The sequence below is a fragment of the Tenebrio molitor genome, chromosome 5, assembly GCF_963966145.1.
Source record: "Tenebrio molitor chromosome 5, icTenMoli1.1, whole genome shotgun sequence".
NCBI lineage: Eukaryota > Metazoa > Arthropoda > Insecta > Coleoptera > Tenebrionidae > Tenebrio > Tenebrio molitor.
The window spans coordinates 1691070-1712479 of record NC_091050.1 but is presented as its reverse complement, the minus strand read 5'-3'; the positions used below and the strand labels follow the sequence as shown (position 1 = coordinate 1712479).

At 37.2% G+C, this 21410-nt stretch overlaps 2 protein-coding genes across 4 annotated transcripts in view; one reads left to right on the top strand and one right to left on the bottom strand.

The window, feature by feature from the left end:
• LOC138131476 (uncharacterized) overlaps window positions 1-21410 on the top strand; it is a 102565-nt gene that overhangs the window by 3250 nt on the left and 77905 nt on the right. Inside the window, exon 1 of one of the 3 annotated variants that reach the window (XM_069048509.1) lies at window positions 14195-14267. The exons of the other annotated variants lie outside the window; for them this stretch is intronic. The gene's annotated coding sequence lies outside the window, so the exon portion shown is untranslated. Of the gene's footprint in view, window positions 1-14194; window positions 14268-21410 lie in introns of those variants that run through there. 3 annotated transcript variants of the gene reach the window in all.
• On the bottom strand, window positions 7347-8667 carry LOC138131478 (putative tricarboxylate transport protein, mitochondrial). The gene has a single exon (XM_069048518.1). The coding sequence runs from the start codon at window positions 8399-8401 to the stop codon at window positions 7454-7456; it is 948 nt and encodes a 315-aa protein (XP_068904619.1). The 5' UTR covers window positions 8402-8667; the 3' UTR covers window positions 7347-7453.

Below are 21410 nucleotides of genomic sequence, written 5' to 3'. Positions count from 1 at the left end.
ACGACCAAAACACTCAATTGGTACCCAAGTGCTGTGCCAAGAACCACGCCAAAAATTTCACTTTCATTCTTATTTTCTTGTCGAACTTCACCCGAGAATTAATTTCGCACTTTTTGTACAAAAATGCCAATTGCGAAAGTTGCATAAAAAATTGACATTTAAGTTTCTAATTTTCTGATCTTTTCTGCCGTGTTAGGACGTCGCTAACATTTCCGCAGCTAACATCCCAACACGTCGATTTGCAAATTTGAATGTCCCGACAAAGGTCAGCCGTCATTGGAGAAACTCGATGCATTTTTTGATTTATTACGCCGAAAATTAATTTACCACGAATAGGAAGCCGCAAGCGTGGGCTGATCAGATTCAGAATCCGAAATAAAAATTTTCAGCGGTGCGATCCACAGTTTTACGTAAGCGTTGCTTAATTGATGCTATTTATGGGCTTACCAATACCAACTAATAAGCTTGACGTAGGATTGATTTTTGTGTGACGGTAGCAGAACTAGAATATGTAAAACTGAAGCAAAAACGCTTGGAACTGGGTTGACATTGAAAATAAAAATTACAGATAAAGCGGTGAACACAAAACTACTCCAGCAAACAAATGGGAACGCGCTGCAACCAGTATGAATATTTATAACTTGCGAAACGTACAGCAATGTCGCGGAAAACGTGAAAATCACTCGACCACCACAAACATTCTGTGGGGTGCAGTTCTGTACGAACTCGCTGTGTTGCCCAACGCAAATGACATCACCGCTCTCGATCGATACATTTTCGTCGATTTTATAGTCCACCGGTGTCGAAATAATCCGATACGTCTAGTTCGTGCTGCAAGTTTTAATTAGACCTGTGACGTGACGAGTCGTCCATTCATGGTTGTAAATGGGCCGGGAAATTCGTCCGTTCGGTGATGGACGTGCGGGAAAATTAGTTTTACGACCGCGTGGGGTAATAAAATGGAAAAAGTGGCACCTTGACCCTGGAAGTGGCTATACAACGGTAAAGAATGGTAGAATGTTCTGTATAAAAAGGCGGCCAAAAAAATTTTACTGCTTATTTATTGTCACTTTGATAGATAGAATGAGTGTCCAGTTGCTAATCGAGTTGGCATAATGTACCGGTAGGTTGGTGCGGTATTCAAAAGTAGGATTTTTTTTTTATGGAGGAAGTTCGAAATTAAGCAAATGTGTAAACATTTTTTTTTTAATTCTTAACAACTATTTTAGCTTCTTGAGGATTTTTGAGGAGAGAGAATGTCAGAGTTACTTTGAGTAGTTCATTTTGTACCAGGTGGTGTCTTTCGGTCAGTGTCCGCAAAATAAATTACGACACTCTCTACTTTTTTGACATTTTTGCTACTGGTCATATTTTCTGTTTCTTCTAGTTTTAGGTCATTAAATTTAATTAAAATCAGCGTCAGCTGGTCGAAATCTTTGGATAACCTTCGAACAAAAAAAAACAAAACATTTCTGATGCTAAAAAATGTAATTAGTGATTTTGTTACATGGTCTTATTTTTAACATTTTTTTTAACTTGCTAGGCGAGATTGGTTTTGCTTGTACTAAATGGAATTAAAATTCAAACATAAATCAATGTTTGCAATTAAATTAAATGTTCGAACCGCCCCCCGCTTTCTCTGTACAGGTTTTAATTTTATTTTGTGCATTGTTAGTTCAAAGCCTTCCAAATCTCTTGAACACGATATAATATTTAAGTGTCCACAAAAAATCGAGAGGAGTTAGGTCAGGCTGTCCCGCTGGCCGTATAATTACGCAATTCTTGCGTATCATGGTCACGACAACAGTTTGTAATTTGTTATAATTCTATAATTGCAAAAATTACACCAAGCTCTTTTTGTGAATACAATTTCTGTTACAAAAACAAAAACTATTTTCCTCCTTTGTGGAACTTGAGTGAGCAAATTGCACCAACACTCAATGTTTTCAAGTCCAAAGAAGACACTTTTGGAATCTGATTTTGACACATTTAAGCTGACTTAAAGTAAGTCTCACAAAAAGTTGCACGTGAGATCCGTTAGGTCAAGTCGAAAGATCGGTTGGAATTTCGTAAAAACTTGTTGCAAAATAGTAATCATCACTTCTGCTAGTTTTGCAAAGGTTTCTTGGTCTTCCATCTCCGGTACCCCGAAGGCAGTGTGAGTTTATTTCACATCGTACACACGGAAGATACATCTGTGTAATGCATTAACGTCATTAGGAAAAAACTTTTTTATCTTCATCACTGGCTCATCGATCAGAAGGTGAATACCACAAGGTGCTTTTTTTGGCAATTTTGGGAACAAACAGTTGACTAGATCTGGCGAAGAAGATTGCCCAATATGTTGCAATCTGTCCACGTGGTAAATAGACAGTGAAAGTACTTCACCACAATCTTAACAAACCATTGTCACAACGTTTTTGCTGAGCTGATTGTTTTCTCCATCGTAAGAAATCTTTCAAGAACTCAATTGGATTCTGGTTAATGATTGCAACAGAGAAGCCACAACACTCGTGATTATCTTGTCTTGCATCTAACACCACATCATAGACCAAATCAGTGTTTTCTTATATCAGAAGAGATCTGGAATGTTTGAGAGCAAATGAAAGATCTCTGGATGACTTCTTAATTACTAAATCTAAGGTTCAAACGCACCTAATGTTTGAGTTGTGGACTTCTTCCCTTCTTCTTCTCTTTCATTTTTATGACTTCTAGGGTCTCCATTTGATCCACTAAAAATTTCCCAGGTTATTGTGTCTCAGTTGAGTTGATAAAGATCTAACGGTGCTCGTCAAATTTAATCTACAAATCTAGATGGAAATGAATACAGTTTATGTGACATTTAATGACAATGCACTTCTTTTCAATGCAAATTCTAGCAACTCTGTTGTACACTTCTACACTCCGGAAACATTATTCAAACATACCTATTCATTTTGCACTTCTGGGACGGCGCTTCAATTTATTCTCCCCGCAAGAAGACAATCCATCAGACAATTTTATCGACATTTGTGTTATATATCAAGACAAACACGCGAAAGAATGAAGCGATAAGTGGAGTGTCAACAACTGGGAGTGTTGTGACAGTACGAATCTGTTCCACAAGAGATTAATTGAAAGTGGATCGCATTCAGACAACTCCTGTTCAAATACGGTGCTACTTGAGCTACTACGTTTAGTCTTAAGATTTATGAGAACAAAGTGCAATGTTTTTAATTAATTAATTGATTACGATGTCTCAACGCTCAACCGTTCCGAATGTGCGCTACCAGACATTCTCCGACTTGCATTACCTTTTTAGTTGCTACTCGGCTCCTAGCAAAGTGGGGCAACGATTTATCTACTAAAACCGAAGGTAAAGAGACACGCTAGCTTCTAGTGAAGACCCCATCAAAATACGTTCAGTAGTTTTGTAGTTATAAGCGGCTAAGTGATACATACATACATACAAATTTTGTATATTTTTCTCTAATATGTTAATAAAGAAATTTCATTTTTTTTGTGTGAATTTAACAACAAATTAGAATGTTTTTTCAGTTATGCCGTAAGCAAATTAATTGCACCTTAAAAAAAAATTAAGAACCACTGCTATAGAGCGAGAAACTATACAAAATTAATTGCCCATTCAGAAGATATATGTTTATTTCTTTTCACAACAATCTCTTTAGACTTCTTTATCTACACGTTTCACTTTCTTATTATTTTGATCATATACTTACGTATTTTGTAATGTAAAACCGAATCAATATTGTTTCAAAAGAAAAGATCCGAAGAGTTGCTCTTGATTCTTTTCATTAGCAAGATGTGCCAACGTCCTATAATCTTGTGGCGAGATGTTGCAGCAGAACAATTTTTGTAGCGTTTCAATAACGCTACTTTTCACAGCTGTAAAAGAAAAAGTCCCGTTTTTGCATCTTCGACATTACTGTTAGCAAGTTTTTCGTTGGTCCTGCACAAAAAAAAATCGACCGGAGCAAAATTACACAAGAAAACTTGTTCTCCACGCTCTTTTACTCCGTTTCGACGTTTTTATCTACACAAAGGCACAAGGCCTCGATCTCTCGACTTATCCTGGGGATTTCGTGTCTCCCGTTATTATCTTTTTCCGTTTCCAACATCTGCTGATTGGCCCGGGGCAGGAGCAGGTGCGGCCTATAAAAATTTCCTGTGCTAATCCTGTAAATATTGCGTCCTGGACAAGGACGACGGTGCACTTGTGACCGATCGCGCCGGACAAGAAGGAATTCCGCTGTGGTATTCTCATGGGGATTAGCGTGAAAACGTGAATTGTAGAATGACCAAAAAACAAGATTTCTGGTTGCTAAATCGTTTGGACACACGTGTAATCTATTGCTAATTCATGTAAAACACGCGAAATCGGCAGTAATATAATGGAGTCATTTATAATGAATTTATGCAAAATTTATTGTTGAATAATCTGAAAATATTTAATTTTTTATTAAGGCTCTCCAGAGTCGAGTCGTCTGAGCAAACAAATTAGGTACATTTCACAGATGTACAAAAAATGAGTCTTTGATTGGTTCACACGACGTGAACTGTTATTTTAGGTATTACGTCTTCTTTGGATTTTTTTTTTGGTTCACTTACAACACATCAATTATTGTGAAAATTTTAAATACATACCTTTAAAATGGAGTAGATATCATCATGTAATTTTTTGTTAGGTAATGACAGTTCAAAGACTGTACGAATAAGTCTACGACCTGACTTTGGCGTTTACAGCTTTAAATCAGGTTTTCAAGTTTTAATTGTTTTGAACTGAAAAATGGAATTGTTAGGGAAATGCTGGACGGCCAAAAAAGAATAAACTGGATCTATCAGCATTTTTTTCTTTTTTTTTTTTGAAATAGAGATGCACAGGTGGTAGCGTTGATCTTGATTTTTTTTTAAGTGGACCACTTTTAGTAGACCTTGCGGTTTAAAAAAAGAAGTTGCCGGTATTTTCGGCTAAACCGGAAACAAAAACAACACTTTAATGTCGCTGTGGTGGTCATCATCACACTAAATATGTCAATAATAATAATTTTATTTTTATCTTGATTAGACACCACGCGGTGAAAATTGAGTGAAAAAGTCTTTTCAGTGGGTGTCGGTAGAGCATCATTTCAGTTGTTTCAATGCTTGGTTTCAATGGACGTCGACTTTCGTTTATTTTTAAATGGCGTCTGATCGTTTCTATTTTTCGCGCGATAAAATCTAGCGCCGGTGCAGCCAATTTAATTAACAAATCGACCAAAAAGCTTTATTTTGACCGGTCAGATTATTTTTGAGTCCCACTCGAAACAACGCTTCTATAAATAATGAAAAAAAAATCGCCGAATTATTTTTAAATGAGTCGCCATTCGCTCTCCAAGGTCCACCATTAGTCTTAATAATGTCGATTTTTCGCACCGGGATTCCCCCATCGTAAATCAATACTGCCAACATTAATGACACCCGCGAGCCAACAGTTGCGCTTCGTCCTGCCGTGACAGCAAACTCGGTGCATCAGAGGCGGCTCGTCTCGCGGTCACGGCCACCTATGATTTTTATTCATCAGTCGATATTTTATTCATGGCGATTTTTCTCTCCGTTTGAAGTGTTCCCGCCGAAGGCGAAGGAATCCCACCGTAAACAATTTTTCCGTCACATCCTGATGCCATTCAAGTGGCGCGATGTTGTCCATTCCCGTTTAGACCGGTGAGATAAATTTGGATTCGGGTCAACTTTTTTTTCGGAGCTCGGACGAGTTGATACATTTTTTCGCATCGTTTGCACAATTCCTCTGATAAATTTTATTTTGCGTAATGGCTTAAATGGGTTTTATCGCTGCGGGTTGTGTAAAGTTGTTTATTGATCGGACATTCCGGTTATGGGTCCCCGGAGGTTCGGCTTTGACTGGTATGCGACACTGACCTATGCGAATCGTTATCTAATGTTTGGAGTTGATATCTTTCTGTTTTTTGTTGTGTTTGTTTGGGATGGAGTTTCAGTCGAGTGGTGCGGGTCCGCCCACCAGTCAGATTTCTGCTTTGATGTCGGATAATCTGGGTTAAAAAAACACCTGATCCAGGTGGAAGCTCTAGATGTAGGACGCGATTAGCAGACGCATCAATCAAAGACAACCGAAAAATAAACTGCTGGAATTTATCCTGTAATCCGGTGGGAAATTAACCGGTGTTTGGAGAAAAAACTGCGTGGGTCGTGATGTATCCGTTTTCTTAAGGAAAAAATTAAAGGGTAAAATGACAGATCTGATCCAAAGGACATGGAGATTACATTAGATTAGATACATATAAAAACAGAAATCGCGATAGATCGTATATTGGTATTAGAAGAAGTTGTGAGGTGGAGGAGAAAGAATAGAAAGAAGAACTGAGGAAGTGAAAGGAATGAGATAGAATAGACATTTTAAAGGTGAATGGACGTTAAGGATATCTTGAGGGGTAGAGTGGAGAATAGAAAAAAGAGTAAGTAGAAAGACGAAGAAAGAAATTTTGGACATTTTTGGAAATAGCAAATGTAGTAAATCCAGCAGTTATGAGCAGCAGTACTAAAAAAGAAATAAGAAGGTACTAAATGAGAAAAAATGAAAAATTATGTAGGGATTAGAAAGTACATGGATACAGGGTGTTATTGAAAGTTGTACAGCTGTAGAACTCGGAAAAAATATCTAAAAAATGCTACAATTTTTTAAAATTGCTTTTAATTTTCTACGTTGTCCTACAACCTCGTAGGTAAAATTTCGGCACATTTTAAAAATACACCCTGTATATCATGTTCTATAAAATGTACGCCAATGCGAAGTAACCTATAGGAAATATGCTTTAAAACAAGCCGCATTGGTGTACGTTTTATAAAATATGATATACAGGGTGTATTTTTAAAATGTGCCGAAATTTTACCTACGAGGTTGTTTGACAACGTAGAAGACTAAAAGCAATTTTAGATATTTAGACTTTTTTAGATATTTTTTCCGAGTTCTACATGAAGCTAGTAGTTAGTGGTTAAAATATCTGTACAACTTTCAATTACACTCTGTATATAAAAATGGGAAGAAACAGAAAGATGAAGAAAAAAACTGATCTAGGTCAAGATGTATTTATGTATTTTCTTAAGAGGAAATGTAAATTGAATATCACAGGGGAAGTGAAAAAGAAAGTTAAAAAAAATACGAATAAAGAGCAGAGCTTAAATAGGTACTTAGATAAAAGAACAGAAATCTAAGATTGAAAAATAAACAACATTCGAAGAAAGAAGGAAAAGTGAGGCGATGAAATAATTAAAATAGATCGCTCGGACGGTGAAAGTATAAGGAAGAGGATAATAATTTTTAAAAAGCAACGTTGACGCCAATAAAATACTATTTGCCATACCAAAATAAATACAAAACATGGGACAACACAAGTCTTCTTCGTTGATGGATGTTGCTTCCAGTGAATTTCCCATCCGTTCAGGGCCAGATTTTATGGAACAATTCCATGATGGAGTCGTAAACCATGAAAGTAACGGCCACGTCGAGACAAACCTTAGCCAACCTGGGCACCGTCCCTTTGTAGAACGCAAGCGGCCCTTCGTTCTTCCAGATCTTGATGAAACAATCAATCGTCCCCTTGTACAGTTTCGCCTCGAGTCCTTGCATCCTGGTCTTGACCACATCCACCGGCGTGTTTCCAAACACCGAACACGCTCCAGCCAACGCTCCGAACGCTCCGACTGCCGCTTTGGGCACCTTCTTGTTCGGATCGCCGCCTTTGTACAGATCCTTGCAGGTCTCCATGACGAAGAAGCGGATGGCTTGGTTCGAGCCTTGCTTCAGAATGGTGGGTACCACGCCCTTGTAGACTCCCCCGATTCCCTCCTCCTTGATGATCATGCTCACTCCGTGAATGAACCCACGGAACCTGGGCTGCGCGCTTCTTTGATCGTTGATGAACTTGACTTTGATGGTCTCCATGGGGGTGACGGCGAAGATCGCCTCGGCCACTCCCGCGCCCATCCCGCAGAAGAAGCGTCCCGAGGGACTCAGCGTCCCGTTCTCGTTCATCGCCATCGTTTTCAAATTCTCGAAAGTGCCAAATCTCACCGCCACTTTGGGAATCGAGCCGTAGATGAGGACCGAGAGGCCGCGGTATAAGCCGAAGATGCCGTGGTTTTTCACCGTTTTCACGATGCAGTCGATGACGCCGTCGTACTTCTTGCGGCCTCCCTTTTCGTCCAGTTGCAGCTGGGTCTTCACGTACTCCGTGGGGTAGGTGATGCAGATCTCGATGGCTCCGGTCAAGCCGCCCGCGACTATTCCCTTTAGGCCTATGTTGCCGCTGGGGGCGGCCGCTGCCGCCGTGTCCTTCATCCAAGGCCGGGGGAAGGGGTTGTGGAACTGTCTCCGGTTGGGATCCATGACGATTGTAGAGTCAGGAACGGGGTTTTCACTGAAAAACCGTCACCTGAAGATTCATGACTTGGCAGTTGTCAAACTGCAATTTTTGACAACTGTCAAAATCACTCCGGTTGCAAAGTAGGCGCCAAGTAATACAGCGTTGCCACTGTGGGAGGCGGTTCTGTCCTGCTAAAACGTCTCGAGGAGCAATACCGAAATTTTGCGCAGACTTGGGTACTATTGAAAACTATAATATCAATCATATTCTTCTCTATTTCATCGTTCCTTCCCATGCATATTTATTTTGCCTTTTCCTCGTTTTGAATTTCCACAATCGCCTCTATTTTTTCACATTTTCCCACGCCCTTCCTGCAAACCACATGAAAAATTATTTTCGACGAGAGCAAATGTAACATTTTTTCAAACCCTGCCTCCGAATTTCAACAAGCGACGAAAACTGAAAGCTTTTCCATTATCATTGTTTTGTTGAACGTCAATAACAAATATGAGAAAGAAGTTGAACGGACGGGAGTTCGTTTCAAAGGAAGATAACGTCAACAACGCCTCGAGCCTATCTCTGGATAAAAATAGCCATTCCGACCAATCGAAAAATGCTCACTTTATTGAAGGCACAGACCTGGAAGGAATGAACGAACAACAGTTTTGTGTAAATACGGCATTGTGCGCATCACCGTAGCAAAACAAACATTTTTCTTTATTGGAAAACAAATTTGGAAAAATAAATTGAACAGGTAACGACGCAATTACCATCTAGTGCAAACAAGCCGCATCCAGACATTTTTCGAGTGTGGAACATATGACCAAAACAACAAACAATTATTTTTAAGATTTTTTCTATTTGTGGCACTGTAAAATATTGTTACAACAAATATTAGCAATTAATGATTTATGTTCCAGTTTTGGGCGATGATTAATGATCAATTTGGTAAATCCACTAGATTTATTCCCCACATTATGGTAATTAATTTTCAGTCGATTAATCTAACCTCAAACAGATTAATCTGCGGTAACCTGCGTTCGGAAAAAAGGTCAGCGCCCCATGTGGCAACGTCGCGTTGCATTCTTGCACCGCATCCGGCCCATCGATCCTTTTTCTTGCGTTTTAGGATTCGGGTCGCGTCCCTTATCCAGCCCGAAGGAGGGCGGAGTTCCCTGTGAAAGAACCACCGGAATTCGAAACCCGCCGGTTTGCGGTGTTAATGAGTGCACCGCACGCAGCCGAAGTGCGTTGTTAAATAATCGAGGGGTTTTCCATTTGGTGGCGGGAAAGTGTGTTGTTTTTGGCGTTATCGCGGTGGTTGCGTTTCAGGGACGCGGCCCCAACGAATAAATAACGCTAATTAACATTGTTATATGGTAATTGGCAACAGCGGGTTTTTTCTGGTTTCGGGGGTGGAAATGTTTGGCTGGCGAGTTTGTCAATCTGGATAAAAAGCAAACAATTTGATGTGCGCAGAGTGGGCTGTTGGTTTTTTTTATGAAATATTTATTAAGCAAGCGATGTGGAAAAAATGTCTAGATGTTATCTAGATATGTAGTTGAATTTGCAAGGTTTACTACACTTGAGCTGAGTATTTTTATTATTTTTTTCATTATGAATCCGAAGAGATAAAAAAATTATATTAATCACGTTGGCCGCATCAAAACATGTTTTTTTATTTCTTTCATGCTTTTATGATTTTAAATTCAAAAATGTAAAAATAAAAATCTCTTCATTACACCAACTCGCCCAGTTCCTTGAGAGCACTCTCTTTCGATGATGAGTTATTTCGATCGCATCAGCTCCGTTTGCGACACAGGAGCGAGTTCCAGACGCCCGTTACATTATTATCTGTCTACTGTTATTGCATTTTACAATTATTTAAATTTAATAAGTACATATGTAGTAGAGTTACAATGTCAGGTTTTAGTTTCGTCACATGTGTAGATTATTGTGGGCAAATAATACAAAATTTTACTATTGCATGTGGTGCACACGCTTATGGTGTAAACATTTTATGTTGGTACTACGAGTATAAACGTATTAATACAATGGCACCATAAAAAATTAAAAATAATTTCAAATAATATTTTTTTAAATGTTACATATTCGTGCATATCACTATTTAAGAGTTTTGTTTTCTAGGCGTTTTTAAAATTGCAAATACATACATAATATGTTCTAATTATAACATTTCTTTATTTTTTATTTAAATCTGAATTAGTTTTGTAAACATTTTGAATTTTCTACCGTATAAGATAATTTCTGGGCCCTACTAAAACCGACAACGGGCCCGCACCTTCCAAAAGAGACAGCAGGCTGTATCTGGTGTCGCAATTAAAATGTCAGTTGGCGAAATTTTTTTAACAATTAAAATGAAAATAAATTTTTGAAACATTGTTTAAAATGTATAACTTCTTAGTCACTCTGGATAGTAAGTCCTGAGTCAGATATGTACTGTTACTTCCTCCTATTTCAGCTAAGTTGGTAGGTGTATTTTAATTGGGATGTTATTGTTACATAATTAAACTGGATTGCAGAAGAATTAATTTCAAGGATATTTTTTAATTAATGGTTTTTACAATAACTGTCTTTGTGGGCTCGGACGCGCTGGCTAGGGCAAAACAATTCTTGGTAATTGTTCACTTTAACTACTTCTGGAATTTTCGCGTTTTTTCTGGCTAGACAGCCTCAGGGCGTCCTCCTAGATCATTTCCCACCATTCAAACCTTGTGCAAATGCCTTTTTTCTCTCTTGTTGTGTTTCAAGGTCGCGTCAAGGTCGCACCAATGTCTTAGTATAACTAGAGGGTAAGGAAAATTCATTTGCACAAGGTTTGAATGGTGGGAAACTATCTAGGAGGACACCCTGAGGCTGTCTAGCCAGAAAAAACGCGAACATTCCAGAAGTAGTTAAAGTGAACAATGACCAACAATTCTTGTCAAGTTGTCAGATTTGCTTTATTATGTAAAAATATCCATATATTATTTTAAACGTATTAACAACTCAACTCGCTGTCTTAATCAACCATCTCTAAACTATGTATGAATGAGTAACATGTTAATTTTTTTCTTATCTTCTTGAGGAATCTGTTGTCATTCTGCGTTCAGAGCTTTGAACCAAGTCGCGTGCTTTTCACACTTTTCGTAGACCGCAGAGTAAACCAAGCATATTCTGTAGCACTCAGATCGGGAGATAACGAGGCAACGGCAAGGCATGAATCAAGTGTTCGAGTGCGTAAGGAAAGAATAAAGGAATCACGGATTTGTTTTCTTTATTTACAAAGCCGAATAAGATTATATTTCGTAATCTTTGTCTTGGGTTTAGAAAGTGTGTCCTTTATTAAGTTAGGGTTTAAAAACTATTTGAAAGTGATTTAGTGTTAGTCATTGAAGATAATGTTATACATAAACGTGTTGTTTATTATGCCTCTGTTTTTTTTTATATCTTATGTCTATTAATATGTAGATATCTTTTTATTTTAGAACAGCACTATTTTAATTTTGTTATAACTAAATATATGTACATAGACACTTTGTGTTCCCAGAGAAATCAATGAGACTCAGTCCTGGTCCTCTCGATGTTTCATTTTCAAATAGCTTTTCTTTCTCAGTTGGGTGCGTAATTATTTTTCTTTTTTAGTGTTTTTATAATCTACCAGTGCTTGTTGCGTTATAAACGAAAATAAGTTTTTTATGTTATGGTAATTCATCCGCAAATGAAAACAGTGGGCAACGTTTAAATTAATCGCAAACAAAAACGTAGAAATTTTTGGAATAATTAGAAATAAAAACTTCAAAAACAGGTTTTTACACTAATTGCGAAGCATTTTTATTCTGTTAAAATAGCCGAATGTCTGGGCCGAGGTCTGGGAGAACTTTTTATTGCAAAAACCTGTTAGAATAAGTTATTAATAAAACATGTATCCAAAGCAACAAAAATAACTGTCCTAAAGACGCACAAAAATAAAACAAAATCCATTTTCGTTCTCTCCAGTTGACAGATTAATTTTTGTTGTTTTTTATTTTCGTTTCCGTCCGTTCCTCTGTACCTGTTTTCTGTTTTCAGGTGTTTGCGATAAACACCAAGTTGCCCAATTTGGTCCGGCCCAATATTCAAATCCACTATCAACACCTTTGTGAAACCAATTCGTTGAATAATGCATCAGGACCGTAGTAAATAATGGCACGAGCGGTATTCGATCCGACCATTAGCTGCCATAAAAATCGAATGGACCAGATCAGTCCCATAATCGCACATCAAACTCCGTCAAGTTATAAAAAAACACATTCTGATAAGGTTGTTGCAAAAAAAATCAGCTGACGTACGAGTGTAGGATCGTTCGCGTCGTCACTACTCTGTTGAATGGAGTCGTAAATCCTGCACCACAATATCACAGTTGGCGGGTGTCAAAATAATAGAAAGCGCAATTCATATGATACGATCCGATAGCGCGATCTAGGCGGCCGTGAGTAATTGCAACTTGATAAAGGTGCAACTTTATCAAGTTGTAATTGCTCACGGTGCAATGACAGCTTGTATTATTTTTTCTGCCGAAATCTAGACGGCTGTGCATCTTTTTAACCGAACCGAACAAACGACAGGGACCTACTAGATCTGGGACAAATTTTGTGAACGTTTTGGTTGGAAGGGAAGTATCCAGGCTAGTGTGGGGGTGGCGCGTCTGACTAACAGGTGGTGGCGGTGGAGAATGGATGACTAGATTAATCGACATTTTTATGGAGGGGTCGGAGTCGCACGGCCAAGTTCAGCGAATTATCCAGATAATCGCATATTAATGGGTTAATTAGTAAATAAATCCTGAAACGGGACAAGACATAAAATACTGCTCGGTTGCTACAGGTGAAGTTGTTTGCGGGAAATTTTCTAGGCTTGGAAATATTTTTTGTGTCTAATTAATTTTTTTTTCTTTGGTGATGGATTATTTTAACGGCCTACCTGTCAGTGAATTAGATTTTATTGGCGGAATTAGTACTTGAGTTTGTTTTACTTGATGGGTCAATGAAACTAATGTTGATCACCGTTTCGGGAGTTTTTTTTTCAAGTTTTTATGTTTATCGTCTGTTTTCATAGTTCCAGAAGTTTTTTGTTCTTCTTATAGATTGGAAGCTAAGGAGACGGATTTTTTTAAACATCTTTGTCTTGATCCTCTATCTCAAAGTATCAAAAAGACGAGCGCGTTAGGAAAGGATAAATCACCCAAGGATTAATTTTTTTATTTACAAAATCCAGAGGAGACGTAATGTTACTTATTGTATCTCTAGTTTTTTATATTTTATGTCTATGATTATGTTTTGTTTAAAGCATCAATTTTAATTTCGTTTTAAAAAATATGGCAACTCTTTTTACTTTCAAAACTAAAGAAAACGAAATTTTAAAAAACATTCTTGTCGTGATCCTCTAGCATTAGTGCACGTCGTTGAGTTATTGCGATATTTGAGACACCCTGTATTAATTGATAGTAGTTTAAAATTGTTAATCTACATTTTCTGACCCGTATGTAATACATTTTATTTTAACCCAAGTAATCTTATCGCTCTTATTACTACATATTATTATTGCGCTAAGTAAAAACGTTTCGTTACAATGCCTTTCATTAGAACGAAAAGTGACTTCGATAACACATTTAATGTAAACAACATTATCATCGCTAGTACATTGTGAAATCTCCATTATTTAAATGTTTTGTTTTCAAATGCATTTGTTTGTATTTCGTATCGTACAGTTTTTTTTTAAACAATTAAACAATGTATTTATACGTCAATCATTGTTAATGAAAGTAGTACGCGTCGTACGTATTGTGTTAGTTTTCTAAGTATTGTGAGAGTTTAGAAAAATCAAGTCATCACTACAATAGAGATTCTAGTGAGTGCAAAATTAAACACACATTTTCACTAATTTTATTATGAAACTTATTTTGCCAAGAAAATTACATTCGCACCAAAACGAAAAAAGTAACAAGCGTTCGAAAAAGCCGCGTCACGTGGCCTGATGCTTGCTTTTCCATCAACGCACGTCGTGGCTTCATTAACTGTCAAGCCGCAGCACGTATTCACTGATCTGACTATTTTTTTTGCAGGTGTTGGTTTGTGCCACATGATGGTTTCTATTTCACACTGATGAGTTGATTTACGTTAAAATGACAGTCAAAGTGAGGTTATGTATCCGAATGTCAGACGATATTGATTTTTTTTTGAACGCTCCAAATTTCTCGAATTCCAAAAGCGCTTAACGAGGATATTGATCAAAATTCGAATGACCAAATTGAATAAAAAAAAATTAATTCCGTAATGCCCCGGACGTTGCCAAAGGAATTCGATAGTAAAAAAAGACCTTCGGCTTCTGCAATAAATTTAAAAAATGTTTTATTAGTCTACACCAACGATTTTTTCCTTGGCTTATTCAATTCCATCCGTTCTGTCGCAAAGAAATAAATTATTACGTATTGAAATAGCTTGCATTAATTAATTGCTCTTATGAACTGTCCAGTTTCGTTTTTATTCCCAATTAAATATTTTAAATAAATTATATATTTAATATTTTTTCAACACTCATCCATCTCCAGATTAACAAATTTTCATTTTTTTTTCCAAGCAGCCGTACCTGTCAGCGTTCCACTGTTTATTGCTAAAACCAGTAATTTGAAATTTTGAATTATCATTTAAATCGCCTCTTTCAGTTGATTATTCAATTAAACCGCCTCGCTGTCCTTATCTGCTGCATTTCGACCCGCTCTCTCCAAATTACATTTCATTTAATCGCTGATTTTATGATTTTTTCTCTACTCACACAAATAAACGTTCTAATCAGTTTTTCCACCGTTATTTTTTTATCTGCCTGTCAATACCCTCATTGTGTACCACTTACGATTACCAACTTGACAATTAATTTACCAAATAAACACACAAATGTATTATGTAGGTATTAAAAAAAAATGTTGTTGGTCGCCTCTGATTTTTTTTTTTATCTTGGACCACTGTTTGTGTGCCGCAGCCAAACCCAGTTGTCAATGTCTTTCCTGTTTATCACCTTGGATTGTTATTTAAATCACTTTTAGTTAATTACTCAGTTAAACATTCAACGATCTTCGACTCTGATGCCATTTCCTCACTCGCCCAATTTAATTGTTTCTGTAATTCCCCCAACGGATTCTTTTCAACATCTCTCTCCTCCTGCCAAATCTCTGAGCCTCACTTATCCTTTGTTGGTCCTGCGATCGCTGCGTCCTGTTTAATATTTATTATTTAACTGTAAAACACCAGAACATCGTCGAATCGCCGTAGAAAGGAGCAACCGTAGAATTAATGCGAAATTAATGCAAATTTAATTAAATATCTAACGCTATCCCGATCGAAAAATGCAAATGTCGGCGTGACTCCCGCGTCGTGTTGCCAACCGCAGAATTTCACCGGCACAGTGGAAATGTTTCAAGTGACGTAAGCGGCGGTGACAGTCTGGTTGCTTTATTAGTGAAAAGTGGGAAATGTCAATGTTACCAACTTTCCACGATTGGGAAAGTCGATGTTTGGAGTATGCGGGGTGGTAAATTCGCGCAAAAAAATTGCATTGATGGTGCGGTGGGATTTGTTTAAATTGGGCGGCTGGAATAGTGGACAGGCCAAGGTTCCAAGTTCGACAACAGGACAGGGGACGAGGGATAAATCTTGGGTGTTTTACTCCAACTTTCTCTGTAAATGTCATTGTCTCTGTCATTGATTGATTTAGGGGAAGATATTTTATATTGTTGGTATCCAAAAGCTTTCCGAGCTTGCGTAAGTGAGTGTATGGGGCAGGGAGAAAGTCGTGACATAACAAGACGTGTTAATAACAATTAAGATAAAAACTGAGGTAAATGCGACGGTGTAATTAGAAATTGCAACAATTCGCTATATACAGGGTGATTTATAATAGGTGTAAAAAACTTTGAAATCGTGTTCGGGAAGTAATTTTAAGAAAGAAATGTTATATAAATATAGGTCCTATTTTGCTTATTTACAGGACTAGATCAGATTTGCATTTTTTTGAAATCATTATTAATTTATTAAAGTACAACTTTAAAAAATAGATAACTGGAAAAATAAATGACTGAAAGAAAAAAACAGTTGTTCAGAATGCTTCAACTGGCCCCAAAGAAAAGAATCCAAGGGGTTTAAGTCGGGAGGTCTTGGGGGCCAAGCAATAAAACATCTATCAAGAAATCTCTCTAGACTCTCTAGACCCTTGAAGACCGTTACCATCACAATACCCATACATATAAACAAAATCTGCATGTTCAACTACACTAAACTCATTGATTTTGACAACTATGTAGTTATAATTGTTTTACAAATTATGTTGCTTATTTTCATGGCTACTAGATTTTAAAGTTGTACTTTCATAATTATTTCTGTAGTTCTGTAAATAAACAAAATAGGACCTATATTCATATAACATTTTTTTCTTAAAATGACTTCCCGAACATGATATCAAAGTTTTTTACACCTCTTATAAATCACCCTGTATATATATTTTTTTACACCGACAGTCGACAGTCCCATACTGAGACGATAAGGGCGCAATTTATCGCCCCTCCATTGCAAAACCCATGTCTTGGGTGGGCGCCCCTTCATGGAATCTCTTATCGACTTCCGGTGCGAAGAAGTCGGTGTGAAGTGTTTTATCTTTCAGTGGGGTCTCTTCGTTCACCCCTCGAGATTGCACCTTTGTCGGCACTTCTTTAGATGTATGTCGAGGGACGTTCAACAAACGATTTGAAAATGCAAATCCACGTGGATCCCCTACCACCCGTGGAAAAATTTTCCTTCGTGGTTTTTACAAGGCGATCAGCTGGAATAATTAATTGATCTACACAGCGAGCAGATTTAATGAGACACACTTTGTTGACGGTGTCGAAGCGTGAATGAACTGTACGAGCCCATACTCTATCGTGACGATAATGAATGGAAGTGGTCGCTGGCGTGACCTAGACGGAGGCAGCGATTACAGCGTCTGTGGACCTGCTGATTACGTCCTTTGTTTGTTTATTCATTCGATTTGTTTATGACTTCATCCCACCGTCGTTGTTTTCTCTGTTCTTGTGCCGAACCCGATCGGAAATATCACCATTCAGTGGTAAACAATTTTTTGATCGCTTCATTAGAGAACGAAAACATGGAAACATTCCACTAATCCCGACCATTTCTTGTCTTACTGGCTGTTTACCACTTCCAAGACTAATTTGTCTGGGGGGGGTCAGATCCGGTGATCTCGTTGGCCGCTACATTTTTCCTTCTTCAAAAAAACTCGTTTTGAAAGAACTGAAATAATTACCAAAGAAAAATCTTTCCTTGTCTTGCTGATTGTTTTTCCAGTTCCAAAACTAATTTGTGGCACAAAATAAAATATGAGGGGCTCAAATCGGGCGATCTCGTTGGCCACCACAGTGTTCTTTCTTCAAAAAAGTCTCGTTTTGAAAGAATATAAATTATTTTTCTAATCTCAAAACTAGTCAATAAAATGTGAGAGAGCTAAATCGGGTGATCTCGCTGGCCACCGCATTTTTCCTTCTTCAAAAAAGCTTCGGTTTGAAAGAACTGAAAGTATGTACATACATATTACAAAAAAAAAATTGTTTCTTGTCTTGTCCCAAAATTAATTTGGTAATTGTTCACTTTAACTACTTCTGGAATTTTCGCGTTTTTTCTGGCTAGATAGCCTCAGGACGTCCTCCTAGATCGTGTTCCACCATTCAAACCTTGTGCAAATGCCTTTTTTTTCTCTCTTGTTGTGTTTCAAGGTCGCGTCAAGGTCATGCCAAGTCTTAGTATAACTAAAGGGTAAGGAAAATTTTCATTTGCACAAGGTTTGACTAGTGGGAAACGATGTAGGAGGACGTCCTGAAGCTGTCTAGTCAGAAAAAACGCGAAAATTCCAGAAGTAGTTAAAGTGAACAATTACCATTAATTTGTTGCTCAAAATAAAATTTCAGAGTCGGATCGGGTGATCTCGCTGGCTACTACATTTTCCTTCCTCAAAAAAGTCTTGTTTTTAAAGAACAGAAATAACTTTTTAAACAGAGTAGATAAAATCGTGTAAACAACGCCCACTTTTTTTTGAAAATATACATTTTGTTGGAATTAGTGTTGGACGATATCAGAAAATCGAAATGTCAGAGCACAATAGTTGAAGAACAATAAATAATAAAAAAAACGTTGTCGGGACAGTAAAAAACATGTAAAGTGGGTTTTAAGCGGATCAACGTTCGAAGTAATTGAAAAATTATTCGGCCGAAAGGAGAATGATGATGTAAAGCGACCAAATAAGGATTCGGTTTGCCGGAATTTATTATCTGAAAGACAGTTGGAAGTATCAAATTAATGAAACCGAGGGGAAGTTGTAGTTTTGAAAACATTTAATTTTGCAAATTTTAATTCATAATTTGGGAGATTAGGTGATGTCTCTTGACAGAAACAAGAATTTGGTTGTGCGCTTTTCCTTTTTTGGAGCGTGGCCTCCTGGGACAACTAACTGCAAATTGGAAACAGGGAAAGGATAATTTTGTAAAATCGCAACCGCATTTCGTTGTAGAAAGGTGGGAGAAGCTTAAGGATGTTTTATTTAACAGTAAAACCGAAAATTCTTCGTTGAATGGGATAGGGCCAATATTTGCTTGTAACAATCTCAGATTTTGTACATACAGGGTGTTAGGTAAATGTCCTGCCAAACTTTAACCGCGAGCCAATGCGAAGTAACCTCTAGGAAATATGCTTTAAAACAAGAAAACCGCATTGGTGTACGTTTTATTAAATATGATAGATATACAAGGTGTATTTTAAAAATGTGCCGAAATTTTACCTACAAGGTTGTGGGACAACGTAGAAGACTAAAAGCAGTTAAAAAAAAATTTACCTCAAAAATTAAATGTCAATTTATTTTTTGACAGAATTTTTTAAATATTTTTTCCGAGTTCTACATGAAGCCAGTAGCTCGCGGTTAAAGTTTGGCAGGACATTTATCCAACACCCTGTATTTATAACTAAATTTACAAGTCTTTTTGGTGAATTTTTTATTGTTATAATGTATTTGAAAAATTAAACGAATACATATACCAGGTGAGTTGAAAGAATTACTTTATTTTTTTTATCTCATTGAAATTTACAACAAAAAGCTTCTTTTTGCAGCGCTTTACTTACCAAAATTCTATTTTATAAATCAGCGAATTTTCAGAAATATAATGATATAGGGTTCAAAAAGATCATATACAAGAATTGTGAACAATACGCCCAGTTGCCGAGCTCGACTTCGTCTCGGTGTTCAATTTCTGGGCTTAGCACAAAAAGACTCACTTCTACTCTACTATTTTTACAATTTTGAAAATTACATACCGTGACGTAAATTTACTAAAAATATTTTAGAGAAAAAGAAAAGTAATGTTTATTTGTATAGGTACATGAATAGAATAAGACTTTTTGGACACTTTTGATTATTTTATATGAAAAAAATGTAAAAAGAGAAAGTTTGATTTTTCAATTAAAAAAAGTGACTATTGAGTCGAACAGAACGTGATTTTGATTTACTTCGTCAACTAGTAGTAATTTCCAATTTACGCAAGACGGTGCAATACCTCACACTTCCGCACCAGCACGATGACCCCTAACATTTGACTTTCCGCTTTAAAATGATCGAATTCTTTAATACTTTTCTCATTGCACGTGCACCACCTGCCCCGCGCAAAAACCACTCCGACACGTGTCAGATCGCCAACTTCCTCCTTTCAATCCTCACAATACCCTTGCCCATTATTTTCAATTTTCATTACGCCTAATGCGTTTATTTCCTGCACAAAACGTTCCGACTCGCGCTTCCTGTTTACCAGTTGCATTTTGCATTCCGGCCTGGAAGAAGAATCTGTAACTCCTCGGATCGAGGGCGCAACAGGTGGCGGGGACCTGGAGGACGATCGCGCGGGGTGTTCAAGGGCGCGCTCGCGTTTCGTCATTTCTTCAATTGGGGGAACACAAAAGGTGCGGAGGTCTCTGAAAAGAGACGTTTTTTCGTGCGTGCAGGTAAAGATCTAGGTTTCCTGTGAGAAGGGGCCCGGGGTGGGGTTTGTTTCTTTGTGTCGCAGTTGTGTTGAAATGTTGTTTTTTCGTTCTCACGGTGGGGACAGGACCGAACTGGGGCACGCTCGTTGAGAAATTCGTTCGGGCGGATTATTTCTGTCAAAATAATGTTTACCTAAAAAACAGTGTCGTGTGGATCTCTTTTCCAAAAAACAAACTGGGTGGCCGGACAAACTGTAAGTTGCAAGTGCTGTAGAAGCGCCCACCATTTTATGCAAGTTCTCATAATTATGTACTATGATTTTCAAGCAACTCTACATTAGGATACATTTATTGGGCATTTCGAAATTTTTTATTTTGTAAACCTTCCATTATGACAAAATGATCTAAATGTCATTTCACTTTAACAATATTTTTTTATTTTTCCCCCAAGTCTAAAAAATTGAACTTTAAATATTACAATTGTTAATGATAATTTACTATTTACTACTCGTTAAGATTGACATGACATAATGAATGACATTAAGTTTTTTACTACCTTAAGTGTCCTTAAAAATTATCATTCAAATGAAATATTTTGCACATAAAACGTAGCAGGTAATAAAAAATTACAGAAATTAAATGTCAATTATGCTTTAAACATTTTTATTTAATGGTTCATTAGAGGTGATTTGAATTATGTTCGTCAAAAAGGCGGAGAAAAAAATATGCACCATAATTTTTTCATTTAAGATTAAAAGAACAGAAAAATGTAGATATGTATTAAAATATGTTTGAAAATTGCTTCCGATATACAGGCTGTTCTGAAATTTGCTGAAACAGTACGTTATTAAAGCTAAAAGAATAAGAGGAAAATGTGAAAAAGATTCCATCTTCTGTACTCTTGAATATTTTGGCCAACATAATGTCAATAACCAGGTCCATGATGATGCAGAAGTGTCAAAATTCTAAAAATAAAATAAAGAAA